This window comes from Rattus norvegicus, chromosome 1 (genome assembly GCF_036323735.1).
Source record: "Rattus norvegicus strain BN/NHsdMcwi chromosome 1, GRCr8, whole genome shotgun sequence".
NCBI lineage: Eukaryota > Metazoa > Chordata > Mammalia > Rodentia > Muridae > Rattus > Rattus norvegicus.
Window position 1 is genome coordinate 236,769,186 of NC_086019.1, and position 21,786 is coordinate 236,790,971.

The 21,786-nt window shown below is 40.5% G+C and overlaps 1 protein-coding gene across 4 annotated transcripts in view; it reads left to right on the forward strand.

Moving 5' to 3' along the window:
• Positions 1–21,786, forward strand: part of Ric1 (RIC1 homolog, RAB6A GEF complex partner 1) — a 99,199-nt gene that overhangs the window by 70,285 nt on the left and 7,128 nt on the right. For 3 of the 4 annotated variants that reach the window (XM_006231255.5, XM_006231256.5, XM_039101403.2), the window contains 11 exons: positions 905–1,057; positions 2,973–3,176; positions 7,699–7,737; positions 8,018–8,128; positions 9,235–9,324; positions 10,034–10,194; positions 11,484–11,622; positions 16,674–16,802; positions 17,156–17,884; positions 19,531–19,689; positions 19,775–19,911. In XM_006231255.5, coding sequence (XP_006231317.1) covers positions 905–1,057; positions 2,973–3,176; positions 7,699–7,737; positions 8,018–8,128; positions 9,235–9,324; positions 10,034–10,194; positions 11,484–11,622; positions 16,674–16,802; positions 17,156–17,884; positions 19,531–19,689; positions 19,775–19,911 — 2,051 coding nt within the window. 4 annotated transcript variants of the gene reach the window in all.

The window sequence follows — 21,786 nt, forward strand, 5'->3', positions numbered from 1 at the left end:
AGAGCAGGCTGGCCTCACTGCCTCTGCCTCTGTCTCCCAGGGCTGGGACTTCAGGTCTGTACCCCACCCTCCACAGAGGTTTAGCTTCAACAGTGCATGACCCTGGCTTACAGACTCAAAGTCGCTGGCTTCAGAAATTGCACGGTGGAATCTAGTTACAGAATGCTAATATTAACTGGGCTTAGCAAAATATATTTCAATCTTTTACTGTAAATTTCTCAACTGAAGAAACCTCTATCTAGAGAAACTAGGTACCTTGGCCAACACAGTAACAGGGTCAAGCTGGAGTGAAAACACTTGTGTCACAGCCGACAACCCAGGGCTCTTTGCTGTATACAAAGGTCGCCTCTGTTGTAGACATTTTCTCACTGAGCTAAGAACCAGGTAAATAAAATTGAGATGTTACAAAAGGATTTTAGGGTTGTGATCCTGAATTTGAAGCTGAGAAATTATATAGTGTTTTACCATTCTATGCGGAGGGCAGTGATGGTGGTTCCCTCTGGCGATAGTTAAGACATACTAGATGACAAGAATCATTGATTCTGTTTGTTTAAATAATTATTTTGTGTGTCTGTGTGGATGATATGTGTATATGTGAGCAGGCCTCCATGCAGATGCCAGAGGACAACTTTATGGAGTTGGTTCTCTCCACCACTCCATGGATTCTGGGGATCAGACCGCGATATGTGCACTTTGACCCCAGGCGCCTTGACCTGCTGAGCCAGCTGTCTTCCCTGGTTGTGGCTCTTGTCTCTGTCATCTGTCATGGTTGCTCCAGCACTTAGAAGACAAGAACTGTGCTGTGGGTTATTGCATATATTGACTCTTTTCAGTGATTCACTGAGGTTAGGAAAGAAATCAAAATAACTTTGTGTTACTTTGACTTTTTTTCTCTCTCTTCAAGAGCTGGGGTGCAGAAGGCTATCACCTATGGGTAATCAGTGAATTTGGTTCTCAGCACACTCAAACTGACACTGACCTCGGGAGTGCAGTTAAAGAGCCCAGCATTTTGTTATTTCAGTTTATCAAGAGTGTACTCACTGTAAACCCTTGTATGGTAAGTAAGTAAAACCTGGGGGTAGGGGGTGTTGTTTTGTTTTTAATGCTGATTATGGTAGAATTTTAGACCATTTTCCATGTCTCACAGATTTAATATATTTTTTAAATTGTTAACTTTATTCTTTGTGTATTTTCTATGATTCAAATTTTCTATAAATTTATGCCAAAGTCTTTATTTCTGAACATGTTTTATACTTGGTTTGGGTTTTTTTTTTTTTTTTTTTTTTTGCGGGGAGGGCAGGGTTTGTTTGTGTTTAGTGTTTTATTCTTTTACAAAAGATAATGCTACAAGCAATTTGAAAGAAGCCATATTTATATGTAAGACAACTTGACTAATTTAGATTTTCCCAAAGTATGTTCTACTTTGATACTTCTTAGAAATATTCTAGGTGGGGATTAGAAAAATGGTTCAGCAGTTAAGAGCACTGACTGCTCTTCCTGAGTTCAATTCCCAGCAACCACATGGTGGCTCACAACCATCTGTAATGAGATCTGATGCCCTCTTCTGGTGTGTCTGAAGACAGTGACAGTGTACTTACATATATAAAGTAAAATAAACCTTAAAAAATAAAGTTCTAGGTGGTTAGGGCTTAGTAAATAAAGTGCTTGCTTAACAAGTTTGAGGACCTGAGGGTAAGATTGATCATGTTAAGGCGAGCCTGTAATCTTGGCTCTGGGAAGGTGCAAACAAGAGTCAACAAGCTCTGGACCCTGTCTCAAAACACAAGGTCGAGAGTGATTGAGGAAGACCACACACACACACACACACACACACACACACACACACACACACACAAATAACAAAAATTCTGAGGCCAGAGTATAATGGCACACGCTTGTAATACCACACACTTGGAAGGCTGAAGAGGATCACAGTGATTATGTATTCTAATATGCTACAGATATATGCTATGGGTACATATCTCAGTACCATCATCAATGGCTTTTTAACAATAAGTGGTGTAACAGGTTATTTACATTTTAGAATACATTGAAAATTAATGTGAAAATACTTCAGATCTCAGAAGTCTATACTATAGTATGGATCCACAGAAAAAGAAAAAGAGTATATTCCTGCCCTTCCTCGTTCCAGATAATTTTTTAAATTTTTATTTTATTTATTTAATGTGTGAGTGTTCTGATACATATATATACATGTATATATATACACATACATACATACATACATACATACATACATACATACACACATCCACCTGCCTGAAGAGGGCATCAGATTTCCCTATAGATGGTTGTGAGCCACCATGTGGTTGCTGGGACCTTTGGAAGAGCAGCTGGTACTCTTAACAACTGAGCCATGTCAGCCAGCCCCAATTCCAGATCATTTTAAAGCCTCCTTCTGTGGCTAGGAAGATGACTCAGTGGGTAAGTGAGGACTGGATTTTGAATTCCCAGAACCCATGTGAAAGCCAGGTGGGTATTGCAGCCATCTGTAGTTTCAGCAGGAAGGAGGTAGGGTGGGGACTCCAGAGCAAGCTAATGAGTCTACCTAGCCAGAGTAACAACGTCCAGATCCAACAAGAGACCTTGCTTCAGTGCATACGGTAGAGAAGAACTGTTAAGGAAGAGACCTGACATCAACCTTGGATCATCACGTGCACACCTGCAAACACACATACATGCACCACACACACTCACACGTATACATAAAGATATATATAAACCACCCTTGATTTATTTTGGACTAAATGGGAAAGGGATAGGCTATCACTGTCTGATTTGAATGTAAGAATCTTCTCATCTTGAGAACATCTTGAGAATCTTCTGTAGATCAATATTGATTGATGGTACTCGTTCAGTAATAAAACTAAAATGGCATGTTACTCCGTGGTCCCTACCTAATACTGAGTGTTTTTCTTTGTTTTCCCCTTTGCCCTTCTTTCTCCATCAAGAGTAACCAAGAACAGGTGTTACTTCAGGGAGAAGATCGCTTATACTTGAACTGTGGAGAAGCCTCACAGACCCAAAATCTGAAGTACTCTTCAGCACGTGCTGAGCATATGCCCAGACACGAGAAGAGCCCATTTGCAGATGGAGGTCTAGAGTCTCCAGGATTAAGCACTTTACTTGGACATCGACATTGGCATGTTGTACAGGTAAGTGTTCATTTACTGACTACCACTGACTCACTTATCAGGAATGAGTCACTTGGAACCAATCTTTAATTATTTTCATCGTTATATCTCTCAATGCTTTGGCGGTTTTTCCTTGCCTTTTTTTTCTCTCCTTGATAGAGTATATCCTAGAAGTTTATTTCTTTTTCCCTCAGTGAAGATAACTTTACGTTGAACCTCTGTTTCACTTAATCTAGCACAGTGGACTTGGATAGTCCAAAGTGTATCCACTGCATGGCAAGAGATGACTTGACTGGCACCTACCACAGCTGACTTAGAGCGTCAGCAGTTAATCACTTACACCTGACCCACATTGCAAACCTCCGAACACTTGAGAAATCTATTGCTCATAATTTTATTATGATTTAATGTTTTTCCAAATTATGGATTCATCCTGATACCACGTTTAAATTAGCAGGTTCAATTAGCAACTTTGACAGATTTGACATTTGAGATGGATTAATTCCGAATTTGCATGCCAATTAAGATTAATTTGGTACAGTAAGTAAATCAAAATTTCTTTAAGAAATTTGTATGCCTAGTTTCAAAGTTCTAAATATTTTCTTTCTCCTAATACCAAAATGGCAGAGCCTGCTGTTAGATTAGTTTCTTTTAGTCAATTTATTTTTATTTTCTTTTTCCTTTTGATTCCTTTCCTTTCCTTTCTTTTGAGAGTCTTGCTATGTATTTGGTCCTGAATGGTGGGACCATACATGTACACTACCACACTAACTTCTTTTAATCAGTTCTATTTCCATAATTCCTTGCCTTCTCTCTGCTTATATCTTACTAGTTTGCTGCAGCTCTCATGTTACTTTCAGTTGATTTTGAGTAAAGAAAATGAAAGATGGAAAAGTGGTCATTCTGTGAGGGTTAAAGGAGGAATAGCTCCTACATTGACTTGTAGTATGCACTGAAAAATGTATTAAACATACATTAATAACCTCGTGGAATCAAACTATGTACATTCCATTTTATAATTAGTAACATTTTTAAAGATAAAACTGCATCAGCTACTTCCTTGACTAAAATTTTCCACTGCTCCCTTCTCTCCTATAGCCATTTCTCTGCTATTTTCATTTCCCCATACTATTCATTCTACACTGACCTAGAATCAATGCCAGTTCTGCCTAGCCAGGTCTGTGTTACCAGAGAGCCAAGTAGAGCAGAGGATCGAAGAAGGTAGGTCTGGAACTAAAACATCCCTCAGGCATAACACAATTGAATTTCCTTCCAGCTCAGTAATTCAGTGACCCTTAGCCGTCTATGAAGCGTTCCACTAAACAAGCACATGGAACTGATTTTAGGATAGGCAGCAGCAGGAGTCATGTTCCCAGATGAAGTTTTAAGTGTGCATTTACCTAGGTCTCTTCAATTCTTTATTCATCTCTGTTCTTTTACTTTTAAATAAAGATAAAATTTTTTGGGTAAAATATTTGTTAAGAGGTTAACTTATTTACCATTAGGTTAAACAAGTAGTTCACAAAAATAAAGTAAAAATGCCAAAACTTCATTCTGCTTTGGAACCCTTCTAAACCCAAATGAGAAATAAACACTTAAAAACTAATAAAGATATAAGCTAAAAATGCCACAGCTGTGTGCCTAAGACATTTACATTGGAATAGAATTTTAATTTCAAATTTCATAAAATTCCAACAGGCTCTGTGTGTGAGGAAGTTCCTATGACTTCCAGCATCACAGAGGGTACTAGCTTACATAGCCTCAAAACAGTCTACATTGAAGTAAAGAATCCAGTGTACTTTAAAGTCTGATTATTAATGTTGAATCATATAATTTACTATTGACCTTGTACTAAAACTTAGCATTTGCCTGTGTTGCTTTTTTGTTTTTTGTTTTGTTTTGTTTTCTTTTGTTTTGTTTTAACTAGTTGCCCTGCTTTTTGCTGGCTAACACTGGAGCCTGGCGACTGAATGCAGAGTGGTAGTGGTCTTTCTGGGGACTGGCTGTATAGTGCAGAAGCTTTACCTTCTAAGCTTCCTTCATCCTTCATGAGTACTCCCTGGAAAAACATGGGGGGCATGGTTTTGTTCCCCTTCCCTCTTACCCTCTTATGTAGGGCAAGACCACATTCTCCATTAAAGTTGGTTTGGTTGTGTGGTTTCTATCTTGTGTGCTCACTGTGTTATATGGAGGTCATCTAATGAGCCTCACTGATTCTGCTGTGCTTTCTGCCCATCTTCTGGACCACTGCAGTTTGTTTCTTTAGTTTGCTCAACCCTTCTGTTTTATACAACTTACCTTCTGGATTAGAAGGTTTTGTTATTTACATGTCTATAGCTAAACTAAAGAGTAGCTAGTTATAGAGATGATACCTTTCTCAGTTTATTTTTCAAATTTAGTTTTCTTAATTACAAGTTTAGAAAGTAACACATTGGAACACAAGGTGAAAAGCTTTTTAGTTTGTGGCTGTTTTCTTTGTTGAGCTCAGTGTTTTGTATAATGTAAATATAGGTTTCTACAAGGTCTTTATTTAGTATTCTAAGGATATTGACTTTATACTTAACCTGGAAAGAATAGTTGTTACAAAATGCCAGAGGTAAATACCAGGTACTTCATTAGGAAGCCCAGTAGTCAATTTTCAAGGCTATTTTGCTTGTAAGTGATTTGCTCACATCTCTCTAATTTTATAAGGTATGGGAGATGTGATATTTGTCAAAGATCAAATCTGCTGGGGCAAGTCCTTTAGTCTCACAAGTTAGAGAAAACTAGTCTAGTCTGGAGACAGTGTTTAACAGGAGAACAAAAAAGAAAGAAAGCAGTTAGTTCCCGTTGAGGAAAGAGAGGTTGGCGAAGCCTGCAAAGGGCAAGACCTTCCTATACCCCAGCTCAGTACCCCAGGGATGTGCCTGGGCCCTGCTCACGCATACCTTTATGGCCTCCTTTCTCCATTCCTCACTAGCTCCCTCTTCCTTGGCACCATTTCCACACACAGCATTAAGTGTATAGTACAAAGTTCAGATGACACATAGATCAAAGAAGGTGACCCTAGAGAAAAATGGATATTTTGTTCTAGTAATAAAATATTCAGACAAAATTAAAAAGCCTATTATTTTAACTCATGTTTGGGTCTTGAAGATACATTATTTATAATTTATAGTATTTCATTGACTTTGAAGGGTAAAACAGTAGGTTGGGTTTTGAGGAGTTGTTTTGTTTTGTTTTTGAAGGGATATACATTAGAGTGTGAAGATTTGATAAGCTCTTGCTGAGTCTTTATGTTGGGATCAGTTTTGCAGGGACATGCTCACACATCACATTTCATAGGATTTAGTGAATCATCAAAGTTTGGGGAGGGCAGGATTCTTTGGGTTTTATTATTTTATCTAGTGGCAGCGTGCTGCTTACTCTGGTACACTCGTTACATTCTTTTCTAAGTAATGGCGAGCTATTATTCACTTGTACTCTTAAGCTGACTGAAGGATAACTGCGGTTTACCCTTTAGGAGTAAATTTTATTGAGAGTAATGCAAGTGCTCTGGGTTTATTGCTTTCACCTGATTCTCCTTTTGTCTTTATGCAGCTTTATTAGATTTGATTATACTTTATTAGATTTGATTATACTTTATTAGATTTGATTATACTTTATATGGTTTTCTGATTTGGATTTCTTCTCTGCATATATCCAGTTTTCTTGAGTCAAATGAAAATAAATTTGAAGCTTTTCTTATTCCAGGAACAGAAGACTCTTCAGTTGCTCTGTTTTTCTGTTAATTCACACTCCACTTCCAACTGCTCCTGGAAGCTAATTAATAGACCAGGAGTGTATAGAGCTAAAACTTACTCCACATTAATAACCTACAGTTATTGGGTATATGGTAGCGCTGGTAAAATGATACCATGAAAAAGGTGTAAGCTAGACACCATGGGGACTGTGTTTACATTGATGCTTAGGATGGAGGCCTAATATCTGTAGTATGTTAAGGGTTCTTGTGGATCAGGAAAGTTGAGCAGCCAAAATCGAAAAATAGTAGTTTAAGCATATTCATACAGGTGCATGGGTGCTTCTAAGAAATAGGGTAAAAAAAAATAAGCCAGTTGCTATTCTCAAGCAACAAAATTTTTGTTTGTGTTTACATTGATTAATTTTATATGCATTGCTTTTTTTTATCACAACAGTAAACAATAAAGATTTCCATTACAAACCAAAGTGCTTGCTGAGCTGCCATTTCTTTGGGAATGGTCTACATCAGCAGACAGAGGCTGTTGGCTGCAGTCTGTGCTTACCATCACATGCTTCTTAGTCAGTTTATATTGGATTTGATATTAGAAACAAGCAGTGCTGTGTGGGGAAGTGTGGAAGGATTAAGATAGGACATGGAAATGTTGGTTCCTAATCAGATGCCAGTTCCAAGGGCTGTCACTAAAGGTACTGCACAGTGCCCGAACCGTATGCAGGGATCAGGGGCTCATCTTGTGTGCTGTTTATGCTTTAATTTGAAATACATTCCATAAGTCTTACCAAACTGACATGTTATTTTCTATAGATTTCCAGCACCTATCTAGAAAGCAATTGGCCTATACGGGTGAGTTGTTGTTTTTGTTGGTGTTGTAATAGTCAGTCACTCCGGGAGATGAGCCATTGTGGATTCATAACAGAAATTTCAATACTTGATCTACTGTGTAGTACATAGTAGTGGATTCTCCTCTATTTTTGTCAAATATGACTATCAGTATTGGGGCTTTTAGTATAGCATCTTATATTTAAATCACTTAGCAAACATGTATTAGTAGTTTCTTTGCCTTATATTTTATTAAGTACTTTATATCATATGCAGGAAAGAGGTTTTAATTTTTTTTTAACAGTTTTCAGCTATTGATAAACTTGGACAAAATATCGCTGTGGCTGGCAAGTTTGGGTTTGCGCATTATTCTTTACTTACCAAGAAATGGAAACTTTTTGGAAACATTACTCAGGTTAGTCTTTTTTTTTTTCTTTTTTTAAGAAAAATAAATTTCAAGATACAAAGCATGAAAAAGAAAAAGAAAGAAAATGATACTGAGGCTGGAGAGAGAGCTCAACTGTAAAGCACTTGCTGTATTTACAGGTTCTTGGAGGAAAAGAGAAGTAGGAAGAGAAACTGATATATGATAATAAGTCCCTTTTGATAAAATAGTTGATATTTGATAAAGGATTTTGCATTGAGATAATTGGCTTTTCATTCTTGTTAAGATCATTGATAGGTGTTGGGAGGTGAGTCAGCCATTAGAGTGTTTTATGTAAAAGCCAGGGATCCTGAGCTCAGATCCCCAGAGGCCATGTAGATGCGCGATGGAAATGGCAAGTCACTGTACTGCCGTCCTTGGAAGGGAGATGAGGCATCGAGTGGAGAAGCCAGGCTGGTCAGCCAGTAGCTTTGACAGAGAGATGCCACCCAAAGAATGAGGTAGAAGAGCCATCAGAGAAGATTCCAGACCTCAGACCCTGGGAAAAAAGATTAGTAGCAATAATTATTTAGCCTAGGGCTTAATATTACCTTTAGGACTGAGTTATGTGGGGAAACTAAATGTCCACAAAATTAAGAGATCACTCTGTGTGTGATATGTGCATCTAGATAGCAGGAGGAGGTGGGGAGGAGATGAGGGTCAGAGGGAGAATGAATTAGATTTTATGAGAGTCAAACGGGAAGGAATGAAAAAAATCAAAGTAGGTGTCTTTTGTGTACCAGGCACACACTTTTAAATGCACTGGTGTTATCAACCCAGTTAGGACACTAATTCTATCATTTGCCAAAAGATTGGGATCCATGCACTCATCTGCTGAGGAATAAAGCCACAATTTAAATCAAGTTGTTTTAGGTGTGATATTAGTGATGGTGTATAGTATTGCGATATTTTGAATGACACAGCTGTTTCTTTTAGGAATATATTTTTTTAAAACAGGATATGGTACATTGTTAATAGAAGTCCTGGAGAAATAGTTTAGGCGAGAGAGAATGAAGCAGAAATAATATGAGTACTGTATTTGTTGAAAATTTGAGTAACATAATTAAGGTTAGTGCATCTTACATATTTCTTTTAAGGAGCAAAATATGATTGTGACTGGTGGCTTAGCCTGGTGGAATGACTTTATGGTCCTTGCCTGTTACAACTTAAGTGACCGCCAAGAAGAGGTAACTTTTTTTTCTCAGAAGTAATAGTTAATTTTAGAGCCAGGCATGATTTAATTTTAATAGACAATAAGCCATTAAAAACTGAACAAAGCATTTTGTTCCAATAATTTAGCATATTTCAATAGTACACTTACTGTTTGGGTTCTTCCTGTTCTTTTTCAAAATGACAAATTGAATTGTAAGATACCATTTCTATTATAGCACCCAAAAAGCTGAGACAGGATGATTGTGAATTCAGCTCCATTCTGAGCTAAATATTAACCCTGTCCCAGAAATAAATAAACCTAAAAAGAATAACCTTTTAGGTGGAAAAGAATATCTAAAGGTTGATAATAAAACATTAAAAGTAAAGAATACATAAGAATGACTTAAGGATATGGTCTTAAGGATAGCTTTATTTATTGATTTATATGGTGTTTTTGAGGATGTGGTTGTCTCATTAATCAGGTTTGTGTACACAGATCTGAACCATGGTTTCATAATATTACATTCAATCTTGATCAAGTTATCTTCGATTATTTATGAAAAGTTAGCTTGCCAAAATATAAACATTCATTATTGTGCTAAAACGTTGTTAATTCTTTTGACTCTTGTTACTTTAAAGTGAGTGGGGGAGGAGTCTGCAGATGAAGATAGGCTGGCCGAGAACTTAACACCCTGGGTGACTCGGTGACCGTCTGAGTTTTATGTTCTTTGTTTTCTTCTTCAGCTCAGAATCTACCTACGAACATCAAACCTGGACAATGCCTTTGCTCATGTCACCAAAGCACCAATAGAAACATTACTGCTTAGTGTCTTCCGGGACATGGTGGTAGTGTTTAGAGCAGACTGTTCAATATGCCTCTACAGTATTGAAAGAAAATCCGATGGGTAAGTTATCACATGGGTGAGTCTCTCTCACTCCTGTCTCAGGTTTTCTAAAGCCTTTTCCGTCTGCTGCATATTTTGTTTCATTATAAGGAGTTTTGGGGATGTTGATGTAGTGGCTGTGAAGGAAAGCACACGGACCTGCATGGCTGTCTGAGCTTTCCTCCCTGTGCTGAGGGGAGCAGAGCTCTGGTTTTAGGTGAGATGAGTCTTAGATACTTTTTCCCACAGCTTACGAGTTGGTGGCTGATGACTAGCCTGCTCTTCAGGAACTTGTGGGAAGCTGAGAACTGCCCTCAGAAAGCCCACCTGTTCCTTGCTACAGTGGACATTGTAGTCTGCAGCACCAAAACCTCCTATTATTGACATCAGTCAACTTGCAGCATGTAGGCCACACAAGGGTTGTCCTTTGTTCTTAAAAGTGTGTGTGTGTGTGTGTGTGTGTGTGTGTGTGTGTGTGTATTTTAAGATTTGTTTATTTGTATGAGTACACTGTAGCTGTCCTCAGACACACCAGAAGAGGGCATCAGATCCCATTACAGATGGTTGTGATCCACCATGTGGTTGCTGGGATTTGAACTCAGGACCTCTGGAAGAGCAGTCGGGTGCTCTTAACTGTTGAGCCATCCCTCCAGCTCAAGTATATGTTTTTTAATAAGTACATGAATTAGGTATGTGCTGAAGTGCTGTGGTGGATTAGTAATGCAAAGATAAAAAATTAAAACATTACTACTTCAGTAGTTAAACTTTTGTCATTTCACAACCACACAGTTGTCTCCAACCCCTAGTTCCCCAGGTTTTTCTATTTGAATACCTTCTTTCCTACTGCTGGTTTAAGGATGTTCTGTATTGTGGCTTTGTTTTTCCTACTTTCCAGCATTTTATTGCCTTTCATTGTCTTATTCTTTTATATGGTCTTTGAGTCTCTCAACATTAATAATTTTTTTTAATATTCATTCATTCATTTATTTATATGAGTACAACTATCGCTGTTTTCAGACACACCAGAAGAGGGCATCAGATCTCATTGCAGATGGTTGTGAGCCACCATGTGGTTGCTGGGAATTGAACTCAGGACCTCTGGAAGAGCAGGCAGTGCTCTTAACCACTGAGTCATCTCTCCAGCCCCAACATTAGTAATCTTAATGGGAGGATATTAGGGAGAAGAGGACAATGGGGAGAAGACATTTGGGTCTGCTGTGTAGACATAAATGTGCTGTAATATAGCAACTGCAAAGGAAAAACAAATCTGAACATCGTTGAGTTATGAACTTTTTTGTTTATTTCCACAGTTCGAGTACGACAGCGAGTGTTCAGGTTCTTCAGGAGGTCTCCATGTCGAGGTACATTCCTCATCCCTTCCTGGTGGTGTCTGTCACACTGACGTCAGTGAGTACAGAGAATGGCATCACCTTGAAAATGCCACAACAGGTACTGATGCATTTTCAGAGCTCGTGGTAATTTATATCTCAGTCCTTAATGTCTTGATCAGTCGTTGTGTCATTCACTTGTTCAGCCAATTCGTGCTAAGTGTCTGTAGTGTGCCTTGCATGAAGGTGCTGAGCTTTAGCGGCAGGCCAAGGAGACCAGCGCTGGTCAGCATTAACAAGGAAGTGCACACATAGACTGAGGGCATAGGCCAGGAACCTGGTGTAGTCTGTTTAATCAATCAGAAAGCTTTTCTATAGTAATTGATTTGAAGCCTGGAGCAGAAGTAGGAGAGTTCTAAACAAAGAGAAAGAAATTCAGTCATGCAAAGGTTTTCAGACAAGAGACAACATGATACAATCAGAGGGTTGAAAATTTCTCATGTCTAGAGCTAAGGCTGTAAGAAAAGAAGTCTTGTGGACAATATTGGTAGCTTTAGACGTTTATTTCAAACCAGTATTTATTCTAACTTGATGAAGGGAGGTGCCACAGAGGATGCCGTACTGACTTTGTCACCGGGGTTAGAGGCCTGAGCGTAGGAGGAGAGGGCTAGAAGGAAGGAAAATGAACGTAGGGTGTAGAGGACGCCTGGCAGTTAGGGAGAGCATAACCCCACAGTTGATGGGTAGTAACTGGGTATACAATGGCGCTGGGATCACCTGGGTTGCCGTCTCTTCCTATACCAAGGCTGCTGCTTCAGCTCCCGGGCAGGCTCCAAACCATATGTAACTGGGGATCTATTGCGAAAGAGGAAGTCTATAATATGTAGATTTGTCATGCTCTACCCAGCTTTCTCTTATAATTTAGGTACTTCATTAAACTTGAGCATTTTCATAAAATTATAAAGATTTTAAGTACTACATTTTACACTGCAGTTAAAATTGTTATCAGCTGTTATTACAAGGATCCTGACTGGGAACAGCTTGCCCCTTTCCCTATTAATTGGAAAATAAACAATAAGAGCAACTCTGTAAATCACTGTGGTTCTCTTGGCGCCTACACTGTAACATTGCCATCTGCACGCCAGCAGCCCCACGTCACCTCTGCCGTGCGCGTGAGCTCCTTCGCTGCTCCGGGCTCCTCTTTGAACTTGGTCACTTGCTTTCTTCCTTACAGCGCAGCTCCCATGCCATCTGTAAGCTGTCATGGTAACCAGCTACCTTGGTTGGCAAAATAAAGGTCTGTTTCACACAATTCCTGCTACAAGATTTTAAAGAAAAGTGAAAATTACAGAATCACCATTTTATGTCCCAAGAAAATAACTGAGTCAGCCATGATTGTTATAACATGAAACTTTACATCACAGTGAAGCCGTAGTCATCAGAGTATCAATGTTGTATGAAACAAATGTTGTATTCTTCCAAAGGTGCAATAGTAGGAAGTTCATATGAAGATTTCTTACCAAAAACATAAAGCCTAAATGGAATTATGTCTAAAATCATCTTCCATTCTCAGAAATTATAGAGATGGAGAATTAGTCTAATTATACCACAAGAAAGAAGCTCATAGGTTAGCTATATGAATCACCCAGTGCAGTGTTGGTAAGCTGCAGTATGAAAAGTGTGGCTACTGCTTGTCTTGGTTTCCTTTTTATTGCTGTGATAAGGCACCATGACCAAGGCAACTTATAAAAGAAAGTTTAAGTGGACTGACAGTTCTGGAGGACTTGAGTCTGTGATGGTGGTGAAAGCAAAAGGCCACGGGAGCAGCTGCTGAGAGCTCACATCTCGATCTACTAGTGGAGGCAGAGAGAGAGAGAGAGAGAGAGAGAGAGAGATTGATTGATTGGATAAGCACCTGCATGAAGCAGCAAATGAGCACACTGAGAATGGTTTGTCCATTTGAAATCTTTTTTTTTTTTTTTTTTATTAACTTGAGTATTTCTTAAATACATTTCGAGTGTTATTCCCTTTCCCGGTTTCTGGGCAAACATCCCCCTCCCCCCCCCTTTTTTATGGGTGTTCCCCTCCCCACCCTCCCCCCATTGCCGCCCTCCCCCCAACAATCTAGTTCACTGGGGGTTCAGTCTTAGCAGGACCCAGGGCTTCCCCTTCCACTGGTGCTCTTACTAGGATGTTCATTGCTACCTATGAGGTCAGAGTTCAGGGTCAGTCCATGTATAGTCTTTAGGTAGTGGCTTAGTCCCTGGAAGCTCTGGTTGCTTGGCATTGTTGTACATATGGGGTCTCGAGCCCCTTCAAGCTCTTCCAGTTCTTTCTCTGATTCCTTCAACGGGGGTCCTATTCTCAATTCAGTGGTTTGCTGCTGGCATACGCCTCTGTGTTTGCTGTATTCTGGCTGTGTCTCTCGGGAGAGATCTACATCCGGCTCCTGTCGGCCTGCACTTCTTTGCTTCATCCATCTTGTCTAATTGGATGGCTGTATATGCATGGGCCACATGTGGGGCAGGCTCTGAATGGGTGTTCCTTCTGTGTCTGTTTTAATCTTTGCCTCTCTATTCCCTGCCAAGGGTATTCTTGTTCCCCTTTTAGAGAAGGAGTGAAGCATTCACATTTTGATCATCCGTCTTGAGTTTCATTTGTTCTAGGCATCTAGGGTAATTCAAGCATTTGGGCTAATGGCCACTTATTAATGAGTGCATACCATGTGTGTTTTTCTGTGATAGGGTTACCTCACTCAGGATGATATTTTCCAGTTCCAACCATTTGCCTACGAATTTCATAAAGTCATTGTTTTTGATAGCTGAGTAATATTCCATTGTGTAGATGTACCACATTTTCTGTATCCATTCCTCTGTTGAAGGGCATCTAGGTTCTTTCCAGCTTCTGGCTATTATAAATAAGGCTACTATGAACATAGTGGAGCACGTGACTTTTTGATATGTTGGGGCATCTTTTGGGTATATGCCCAAGAGAGGTATAGCTGGATCCTCAGACAGTTCAATGTCCAATTTTCTGAGGAACCTCCAGACTGATTTCCAGAATGGTTGTACCAGTCTGCAATCCCACCAACAATGGAGGAGTGTTCCTCTTTCTCCACATCCTCTCCAGCATCTGCTGTCACCTGAGTTTTTGATCTTAGCCATTCTCACTGGTGTGAGGTGAAATCTCAAGGTTGTTTTGATTTGCATTTCCCTTATGACTAAAGATGTTGAACATTTCTTTAGGTGTTTCTCAGCCATTCGGCATTCCTCAGCTGTGAATTCTTTGTTTAGCTCTGAACCCCATTTTTTAATAGGGTTATTTGTCTCCCTGCAGTCTAACTTCTTGAGTTCTTTGTATATTTTGGATATAAGGCCTCTATCTGTTGTAGGATTGGTAAAGATCTTTTCCCAATCTGTTGGTTGCCGTTTTGTCCTAACCACAGTGTCCTTTGCCTTATAGAAGCTGTGCAATTTTATGAGATCCCATTTGTCGATTCTTGATCTTAGAGCATAAGCCATTGGTGTTTTGTTCAGGAAATTTTTTCCAGTGCCCATGTGTTCCAGATGCTTCCCTAGTTTTTCTTCTATTAGTTTGAGTGTATCTGGTTTGATGTGGAGGTCCTTGATCCACTTGGACTTAAGCTTTGTACAGGGTGATAAGCAGTCCATTTGAAATCTTAAAAGCCACCCCAGTGACACACCTCCCACCCCAGTGACACACCTCCCATCCCAGTGACACACCTCCCACCCCAGTGACACACCTCATCTAAAGACCAAATCTCCTAATCTTTACCCAGCAGCGCACCCAATCGGGGACCAAAGTTCAAATACAGAAGTGGAACCACCATACTGCTATGCTACATGAACAAGCCATTGAGCCTGTTTGTACACTCATTAAAATCAGCTATTAAAAAGCACCATTGTAATATTAACATTAAGTATGAACTGAGAGAAAAATAAAAAATTATTGTTTCATTAACATTGTAGTTCAAGGAAAATGCCTACAAATTTTAGGATTGGATTAGATATCAGAGAATAGATAGCATAACGTCTACCTTGGCAGATTTAGAGAGGAAAAATTTTGGTGTAAGCTGGATCCCGTGGTGATCAGTAGCATCGTTAGTAAGGAGTGCAGCAGTTTAAGAGGGCTTCACACAGAGGTATTTCCCTTAGTGAAGGACCGGTGAAACAGTTGAAATGTAATAGGAGGGAAATAGAGAGAGGGAATTGGATCTCTTGGAGATGAATTAGAAGTCAGCTAGGAACAGAACTCAGGTCCCCTGCAAAAGCAGTAAATGCCCTTAACCACTGAGGCACCACTCCAGCAACAGATCCTGTTTCTCCAGTACCATGAAGCCCTCTTTGATTCAAACATGCTTTTTCTGTTTTGTCATGCCTAGGTAGGCAGTAAGTTCTGTTTGCTTTTTTTAAGTCAACATACTCTTCCCCTTTACAGATGAAACTCCATTACTTACCTGATAGCGGTGTTTCTCAAACTCCTGCTATGTCCTTGTTCAAGTGGGTGGTGGGTTAACAATGATAATCACAGGCTCTTAAATCTGTCATCTGATGTGTAAGATCTCCATAATAAAATACAGTAATTTATCCTGACTAAATGGATTTTTTCTAAATGATTCTGTCCTTTGAGAGATGTGCAAGATGGTTTCTGTGTCACAGTTTTCTCCCCAAAGGTCTGCTGCTGCCCAGCTGGCAGATGATTCTCACGGTTCCCAGCCGGGCCACTCCGTCATAGCTACATGTATTTGCTTACATTTCATGCCTAGGTTAAAGTACAACCTTTTCCTACTACTTCTGACTTCCAAGCCTTCCTGGTGTCTCATCCTTTTAAGCCTTCTCTAGTGACAGCACCTGGATCACTGAGGTCAACTCCTGTGTGTGTGTGTGTGTGTGTGTGTGTGTGTGTGTGTGTGTGTGTGTGTGTGTGTCTGTGTGTCTGTGTGTCTGTGTGTGTGTGTGTGTGTGTGTGTGTGTGTGTGGTACTTTGTCTTATCAGGACACTTGTTTTCCCATAGAGCCTAGCAAGATGGCTATATTTAGTGCAACCCCAGTAAATGCTGTTGGTTGTTAACCTATAAGTTTACCAGGTGGTGAGGAATGCCAAGAACATGCCTATAAATTAGTATTGATGAGTTTCTTTCGGGAATTTCAGGCTCGGGATGCAGAGAGCATAATGCTGAACCTTGCAGGACAGCTCATCATGATGCAGAGGGACCGGTCAGGCCCTCAGATCCGGGAGAAGGACAGTAACCCTAGCCAAAGGAAACTCGTGAGTAACGCTGTAAGGCACTTCAGGCCCTGAGGCGTGATTACCAGGTCACGGCTTATGAACAGAGGAATTTAAGGGGAAAGTGGTATGTTGTGATTTAGACTGCTTAGGTACAGTTTTGTAAATTTCATTTATTTATTGAAAAAAAACATAGAGGTTAGTAATCATAGGGGTTTTGGGTTTTTTTATTTTAGATTTCAGTGCATATACTTTGAAAGATTACTATTCTCTCTAATTCTAAATAAATGTCCCTTTAAATAAAAAAGACATTTATTTTGAACATCTGTGAAGCCAGTACCTATGTACTTAAAACTTCCATATTTAACAGGAGAACCCAAATCCCTGTATTCTTGTGTCTCCCTCAGCTGCCGTTCTGCCCTCCCGTTGTACTAGCTCAGTCAGTGGAAAATGTCTGGACTACCTGTCGAGCAAACAAACAAAAGCGTCACCTTCTGGAGGCCCTCTGGCTGAGCTGTGGTGGTGCGGGGATGAAGGTTTGGCTCCCTCTCTTCCCCAGGGATCACCGAAAGCCCCACTCCTTCTTGTCCCAGCGGATCATGCTGCCTTTCCACATCAACATTTACCCCCTCGCCGTTCTGTTTGAAGACGCGTTGGTCCTTGGTGCTGTCAATGACACTCTGCTCTATGATTCTCTGTACACACGGAACAGTGCTAGGGAGCAGCTGGAGGTGCTCTTTCCCTTCTGCGTTGTGGAGAGAACCTCTCAGATCTACCTCCACCATATCCTCCGCCAGCTCCTGGTCAGGAACCTTGGCGAGCAAGCCCTCCTTCTGGCTCAGTCGTGCGCTGCGTTAGCTTACTTCCCTCATGTGTTGGAGCTCATGCTCCATGAAGTGCTGGAAGAGGAAGCTAGCTCACGGGAGCCCATTCCCGACCCGCTGCTTCCTACCGTGGCGAAGTTTATCTCCGAGTTCCCCCTCTTCCTTCAGACAGTCGTGCACTGCGCCCGGAAGACTGAGTATGCGCTGTGGAATTACCTTTTTGCAGCTGTTGGGAACCCCAAGGACTTATTCGAGGAATGTTTGATGGCTCAGGACTTGGACACAGCTGCCTCTTACCTTATTATCCTACAGGTAACGATTGTCCCTGCGAAGGGGTAAGAATTCGTGGTCTTAACTGTAGGACGGAGAAGGTGGGTCCTTACGATCAGGTTTATGGATTAGACCATTTTGGAATGATCATAGCTTATCGTGTATGTCTTTCATTCTGAAAAACTCAGGCTTGCCAAGTGACCAGAGATTTCCTTTTTAAAAGTGACATTCCTAAATATTTTAGTTTTTTGTCCCTAAAAGGGCCTAAAACAGATTAATGATTTCAGAATATAATTTTAAATAAGATTGATGGTATAGGGATGTATGTGTACATAAGTTCACATAAGCACAGCCCTTAGCCTGTGGAAGGCAGAGGACTCTCAGGTGTTGACTCTTGCCTTCGGCCTTTGAGACAGTGTCTCTCCAGCTTTTCCCGACTGCCAAAGTCAGGAGAGCTGGGTTTCATGCTTCTGCGGGTTCTCCTGTCTCCACCCCCATCTTACTATGGAGACTACAGAGGTTTTACATGGATTCTAAATCCAGGCCATCTGGTCTGCGTAGCAAGAACTTAACTCTTGAGCCATCCCAGCAGCTGAAATGTTCTCATATATATTATATATGATGTGTATGTTCCATTAGAAATACTACACCAGACTAATGAAATGTGAGAAACATTAACAGTGAGAAGAATGGTACTCTGGGCATTATAGAAGGGTCTGAGTTACCTACAATAATAGGTCTGTTTCCGTACAGTGTAAGATTCCTGAACGGATTCTAATAAGACCTTGGGAAACTTGTTTCATTATTTGATAAAGGGGCTCAAAAGTTTGGTACTATTGCAAATCTGAAAGGCTACCCAAAAGTTCTTTCATAATACCACACAATAGTTTTCATTTATACAAAAAGCCCAGTTGAAATCTCAGACTGAAGCAGATCTCCTGTCAATGCATTTGCTCCATGACAAGTAACTGAGAGCAGAGGAGATGTCTAAGCAAGGGAAGTGGGTCTCAGGGTGGGACTCACTTGGCTCATAGTGGGAGAAAACATTGTCGTCACAAGCAGTCAAAGTCAGCGCAGCAGAGTGTCTGCTGCCCTCAGGCCCTGGGAGCTCTCGCTGGCTGTGGAGCGGTATTTTCCTCCAGCTGGGGCTATGCTCAGCCTATCAGGAGCTCTCCACAAAAGCAAGCAAGGTGTGCTAGGTTGTAAAGGAGCTGGGGATGCTCCGTGTGCAACTGTGTGGCTTGGTCCTGGCTGAAGCAACAACTTCAGTCAGACTTGCAGAGAGTGCTAGAGGAGACAGACCTAATTTTTTTGGCATAGGGAAAACCTAGATTTATCTTGCTTTTCTATTGATCTTCAACAATTTAGATAACTCTGTTTCCTTATCCTGTAATGGGAATGGTGTAACTTTATAGTCAAAGAGAGAAAACAGCAATAATAATAATGTCCGTGTGTATTGTTAGCTAACGTGAAGCGGAGTGCAGTGAATTGTAGTGTGAACTATACAAACAGAGCAGCTGTTTCACTTTTGCACATCTGGAACTTTTAAATGCTCCTTTTAATTTTATTATTAAATTGCCCAGCCAGCTTATTCCTCAGACTGAGAGAAGTGTCAAGAGAAGGATTGCTCTGTCATCCAAGATTATATCATATAAATGGAATGCTATCTGGTTTGGTTGTTTTTATAGAATATGGAAGTCCCCGCAGTAAGTAGGCAGCATGCCACCCTTCTGTTCAACACAGCACTGGAACAGGGCAAATGGGACCTGTGTCGACACATGATTAGATTTCTTAAAGCCATTGGTTCTGGAGAATCTGAGACCCCTCCATCCACACCGACATCTCAGGTTAGTACAAAATTATACAGCTTCTCTAGGGCATACCCCACCAGAGCATCTGTGACTAAAACTACTGTCTGCTGTGTAACCACAGGAGCCCAGTTCAAGTGGTGGCTTTGAGTTCTTCAGGAATCGCAGCATCAGTTTATCCCAGTCAGCTGAAAATGTTCCTCCTGGTAAATTCGGCTTACAGAAAACTCTAAGTATGCCAACTGGTCCTTCTGGGAAAAGGTAAAAGAATGAAGAGCAATTACCGTTTTCAGAGCATTTGTTACATACATTTCAAGGCATTTATAAAGCGAGTCTTTTTTTTTTTCTTTCTTTTTCCTTTTTCTTTTTTTGGAGCTGGGGACTGAACCCAGGGACTTGCGCTTCCTAGGCAAGCGCTCTACCACTGAGCTAAATCCCCAACCCCTATAAAGCGAGTCTTAAAATACTTAATTCAGTTGCAAAATCTTTTTTCATTTGTCAAAGGCTTAGAGAAGACTTCTGTGTTTCTTTTTTCTTTTTCTTTCTTGTTAAGTTCACTTCTGTTCTCTGTAGTTTTTATATCCTTGTACTAAAGTAGATTTGGGTACACTTGTTCTAAATGTAATTAATGTAAATTACTTCCGGTGACAGGTGTCTTAGGGTTTCTGTTCCTGCACAAACATCATGACCAAGAAGCAGGTTGGGGAGGAAAGGGTTTATTCAGCTTACACTTCCACATTTCTGTTCACCATCAAAGGAAGTCAGGACTGGAACTGAAGCAGGTCAGGAAGCAGGAGCTGATACAGAGGCCATGGAGGGATGTTACTTACTTTACTGGCTTGCTTCCCCTGGCTTGCTCAGTTTGCTTTCTTATAGAACCCAAGACCACCACCAGCCCAGGGATGGCACCACCCACCATGGGCTGGGCCTTTCCCACCCTTGATCACTAGTTGAGAAAATGCCTTACAGCTGGGTCTCATGGAGGCATGTCCTCAAGTGAGGCTCCTTTCTCTGTGATAACTCCAGCTTGTGTCAAGTTGACACACAAAACCAGCCAGTACAACCAGGGACTCAAATAAAACCTTAGATAATGGGGGAGCTGAAGGGAAGGTACATTTTGAAGACCAAAGACTACTTCTGTCATAAATGGAAATTGTCTCTGGCGTGTGGCATGCAAACTCAGTGGTCTCGACAGACCATTGGAATTGCCTCTGGTTTGCGAGGAGACTCCTGTATTGCCTCTGCTGTTACCTGTTCTTGGCCCTTGTATTTTCTCTTCCCTAAGTGTTTTGGGTTATTTTGGTTTGGTTTTGTTTGTTTCCTGTTTGTTTGTTGTTTTTATGTATTTGTATTTTTACTGCAATATATAGCATACCAAGAGTTAACATGTTTTATTGTATTTTACTTTTTTCTCCTGTCACAGTCATTAACACTCTTCCCTCAATACAAATACACAAACACACAGACAAAAATCACCAATAAAATACAGCCATAGGAGAAGTATCAACAATTTCCAGCCACAGTCTAAAGTTAAATAGTGGTCAATACCCTACTAAGAGCTCACTGTGTGCTACCCACTCTGTGGAGAATTTGCATTTTTATGTCTTAATCCTGACAACTCTGTAGTGTCATTTCTCATTGTGGAAGTGAGAAAACAGGCTCAGAAAAATACTGATTTTGTTCACACAGCTGATGGAAGGTGGAGTGAGACCAGATCTGAGAAGTCCTGCTTCTGATGCCAGGCTCTCCTGTTCCATGGTGGCCTGCTTCTCACTTAGAGCCGCTACTCGGTTCCTACTGGTTACACGTTTGCTCATATCGATTAGAGTGATAGACTATATGTACTCGTCATTGATTTTATAAAGTTTGTTTTCATATATCTATAAAGTGCAAGTAGAGAGGATTTCATCTTGTTCTCTTTCATTGGTGTCACAAATGCATTTGTTTGTTCTTCCTTCTCCCCACTTCAGGTACACACCACTTCTTCCTCTCTGGCTTCTTTTGTCTCCTACTGATTCTTATGTAGTCCATATTCAATTCTACAAATTGGTCTTAAGAGATTACCTGTGTGCCTGGCATGGTGGTGTATTCCTTTAATCCCAGCACCTGGGAGGCAGAGGCAGAAGGGTATCTGAG